The sequence below is a fragment of the Anguilla anguilla genome, chromosome 15 (genome assembly GCF_013347855.1).
Source record: "Anguilla anguilla isolate fAngAng1 chromosome 15, fAngAng1.pri, whole genome shotgun sequence".
Lineage (NCBI taxonomy): Eukaryota > Metazoa > Chordata > Actinopteri > Anguilliformes > Anguillidae > Anguilla > Anguilla anguilla.
The window spans coordinates 36,942,082-36,946,309 of NC_049215.1; the positions used below are offsets into that span (position 1 = coordinate 36,942,082).

The following is a 4,228-nucleotide window of genomic DNA, read 5'->3' on the forward strand; positions in this document are numbered from 1 at the left end:
ATTTACACCTGCGCAAATGATCTTTACAAACGTCTTAATAATTTGAGTTTCATACCAAAATCTTTGCCCTCAATACAACTACGGTCCCACACACTGGCAATGTCCCATGAGTTTAACTGTATGAATACAAATATTTTCTTTTATTTGTTCTATCGTTTCTCCATTTCTTTCTGCAGTATGAAGAATAATATATTTCAATATATTTTCAATTGTGTTTTTGAATAAGTTTGCTTTTGTTATAATTTGGTTGACTTATTGTCATATGTGATGTTACGAACTTTCAGATATGTGAAATGACATTTCATTTTGATATTAAATATTAATATTAGCCCAAACCATGTTTCTGCTTGGATGGTTAATTGAAACTTTTGCTTCAATCTAGACTCTACACTACATTTGCAAACAATACCATACTAATCCTCATGCCAAAATGTCCCAACATGAATTCCATACCCATTTAAGTATACTGCATTTATTTTTCTCATGTTTGTACATAACCTGAGAAGGGCATTTTGCTCTGCTGCATGTTTACTGCCGGGGCATAGGCCTGGTCTTTCTCTAGCAAAACGAGGATCTGCAAGCGTTTCTGTTATGTCGGCCTCGGCAGTCAAACCCAGTGGAATGATTCCATAATGAGGTCGATTCACGCGTTATAAATTTGTTTCGCACCATACAACCTGCTCAAAGTCATCTATTCCTCGGTCCTTAATTTCTTTACTTAGGTAATGTACAATTATTCAAGCTGTCATCACGCAGGGAATAGAAACACTGAGCACGATACCCAAGATAAGAGCATTTGGCAAGCAAATAAGGCAGCTGCATTATGTAAAAACCTGTATAACAGCCTCAGGCCACATTCAATGAAACCCACTTTCAATGTAGCAACCACCACGTGAAGAACATAAGCAAGCAGGCACATTCATACACGGAAGAGTTCGAAACAGGTTCTTTTTAACATTCTTGGCGTTCAGAAAACACTCCTATCCAGAGTAACACAGCTTACATTCTTCAAGTCTGATCCATGTACACAGCCGGCATTACCCCGACATTACGGGCATTTCCTACAGCAGTTCAGGTTTAGTGCTTTACCCGAGGGCCCAACAGCAGTGCCCCACCTCAGAATCAAACCCGCAGCCGCTGATTGTGAGCCAAGTTCTCCAACCAATATGCTACGCTGCACGAAAACCCTTACTGATGCAAGTCAGCACTGAACAAGGCATTATGGGAAATACTTCATTTTTTCCTGCAGCAATCCATGAAAGTAACGCTGTCCTTTCTACTCATCCGGGCAATGGCTGACAGTAATGGAAATGCAAGCTTTGACAAGAGCAGCAGGAGTTGTTTGAAAGGCATTTCCTACTTAGATATTCCAGAGTATACAGAATACAGGCTTCTGCAGAGTTCAGCTACACTCAAAACAAACCCAATCCAAAATGAAAGCACCTGTTCTAACATTAACGAGACTCAAACAACCCTACAAATGAGAGAAAATCCTAGCATGATGCATTCATAAAATTGTGACATGGAAAAACGAACAAATCGGTAAACAATTCCTCTGTCATTTAAAGGTAAGAAATGAAAACATTCTCAAGGTGGACACCAGCTGGAGGTGGTTTTCATTGTATCAGTCGAATGGTCATATGGACTCTGCACCTGATTCCGGGGAAGAGAACTCCAGACTTACAGCCTGTAAACTTCCCCAGTGGCCATTTTAAGCACAGCCACCACCAAGGTGATGTGATGTGAGAAGCTGCAAGGCTCAACTAAATTCAGGATGGTATATGCAACTACAAAAGCCATCAAAAGCACCAAAAATCACAGGTAAAACAAATGTATACAGGGAAGGCACAAGGAACCACACCCTGAACTCAAAAATAATACACAATATGGTTTTTAAAGCCTTTTTGCTAAAAATAACTGCTCACATTTCCTTTTAACTTTCCTTTATTTGTTTATATTACATACAGAACAGAAAAGAAAATATTCAGGTTCTTCTAAATTTTCACAAATTCAAAACAGAAAATGGGTCCATTTGGAGATGGCATGTGTCAAAGGTCAGATTCATGTTGACTGATGGAGATGGGAGAACATCACTGACTCTGTAGATAAGCTGCAGGAATCTCCCAGATCTCGTCATCCACAACAGAGCGAGAAGGCTGCTCACTTCCTTGCACATGTTCTGCAAGGCTATCAATTCCACCAATCACAGTATTCTCTGCTGTGCAGTGGCCTTCGTGGGGCCCAGTAGCGTGTGCTGGAGGACTTCCGTTGCCTTCTGGAAGCTTCTGGCTCTCATCCGTGTCCAGTGAAAAGCTTGGGTCTCCACCAATCACAGCAGCCCGAGTTCCAGAGCTCTGCTCGTCATCCTGAGGACAGGCTGTTGGTAGGCTGCATTCTGCAGGGGGCGTGTCTACAGCACCCATAGCACTCTGTGCTGCAGTGGGCGTGTCTACAGCACCCACAAGGCCCTCTCCAGCAGGGGGTGTGTCTACACTCACAGAACCCTCTCCTGAAGGGGGCGTGTCTACACTCACAGTACTCTCTCCTGAAGGGGGCATGTCCACACTCACAGAACCCTCTCCTGAAGGGGGCGTGTCCACACTCACAGAACCTTCTCCTAGAGAGTCACACCCACCAGTCTGGGGGTTTCCAAGCTGACTGCAGGTGTCTTCTGGGGGGCAGTGTTGAATAATAACCGTGTCCTTAGCTGGGGAGCTCTGGGCTTCTCCCAGATTAGGGCTATCGTCCGCAGGATGGCGGTCTGGATGGCGGTCTACGCCCATCACAGCGCTCTCCACCCGGGGTCTCTGCCATCTCTCTTCTATTGGCTCTTTAACGGCAATCACAGCCCCGCCCTCCAGGCCCCGCCCACCACCCTCACAGGCTCCTCCTCCGTGGTGGGTTCCATCAATCACAGCATCGTGTGCCGATGGGTTTCCCGTGGCAACGGAAATTTGATCTTCAGCTCCCATAGCGGTTCTGTGGCGCCCGCCGTCGGTGGGTTGGCACTCCGGACGCTGGCGGTCCAGTCCGAACAGGGAGTTCCGAACGATGAAGCGGACGCACTGCAGCACCACGTTCCGCTCGCGGCGAATCTCCGGGGCCAGCAGCTGCACCCAAACAAAGACGGCCGTTAGCATTCCCAGACAAAAATAACACAATTCACCGCGCAACACGCTTCATTTGGTCATCAGCTCTGCTTCCAGCCCGGATTAGCTGATTGGCTGCAGCCAACACTGGAAAATGTGACCAGTATTCCTCATTACAGTCAGAGCTACTACAGGCTTACAGGTTGTAACACAGGCCAACTCCTTGCTTCATTTTAGCTTTTCTGAAGGCTGAAAACGCTAAAGAGATACACTAGAACCAAAACCGACGAGCAGTGAACCGATGCCTGTATATGGGACCCATTTTACCCAAAATTAGAAAATTGCTTTCATCACATTCACAGAATGACTATCAATCAGCCTGCAGACAAGAACTGCCATTACTCATCATCTCACTGTTACAGGAAAATGAAGCCACCTTAGCTTCAGCAGCTGGAAGAATTCTGACCTTTTTTATTAAAGAACATAATTAATTCCAGCAGGTTAATGTATGGTGCAGTGAGTGAGTGCAGAATCTCTCCACAAGTCTGCCCCATTAAATGGCGACTCTTACAGGAGCACAAACTCCTTTTTCTGGCTCAAGATAATAGGTAAGACCTCACCGAAATCATACAGCTGGGTTCATAGCCTGACAACAGAGTCTGAGATTAAGTCTTCCAGCACAGCACCTCTCAGCGTTTCTATGTGCTGACCGACTGGACACACTCAGGCCACAGAGAGTGCAATCACACAGCGACAGAGAGTGCAATCATCCAATCACACAGCGACAGAGAGCACAATCAGCCAATCACACAGCGACAGAGCGCAATCAGCCAATCACACAGTCACAGAGAGCGCAATCAACCAATCACACAGCGACAGAGCGCAATCAGCCAATCACACAGTCACAGAGAGCGCAATCAGCCAATCACACAGCGACAGAGTGCGCAATCAGCCAATCACACAGCGACAGAGAGCGCAATCAGCCAATCACACAGTCACAGAGAGCGCAATCAGCCAATCACACAGCGACAGAGCGCAATCAGCCAATCACACAGCGACAGAGCGCGCAATCAACCAATCACACAGCGACAGAGCGCAATCAGCCAATCACACAGCGACAGAGTGCGCAATCAGCCAAT

General features: G+C 46.2%; 1 protein-coding gene across 2 annotated transcripts in view; it reads right to left on the bottom strand.

Moving 5' to 3' along the window:
- Positions 1-1,926: 1,926 nt before the first annotated feature.
- Positions 1,927-4,228, bottom strand: part of nufip1 (nuclear FMR1 interacting protein 1) — a 10,457-nt gene continuing 8,155 nt past the window's right edge. The window contains exons 10-11 of one of the 2 annotated variants that reach the window (XM_035393502.1): positions 2,441-3,110; positions 1,927-2,401 (exon numbers count right to left, since the gene is read on the bottom strand). In XM_035393502.1, coding sequence (XP_035249393.1) covers positions 2,091-2,401; positions 2,441-3,110 — 981 coding nt within the window. In that variant the 3' untranslated portion in view covers positions 1,927-2,090. Of the gene's footprint in view, positions 3,111-4,228 lie in introns of both variants that reach the window. The other variant, XM_035393501.1, reaches the window with a different exon arrangement.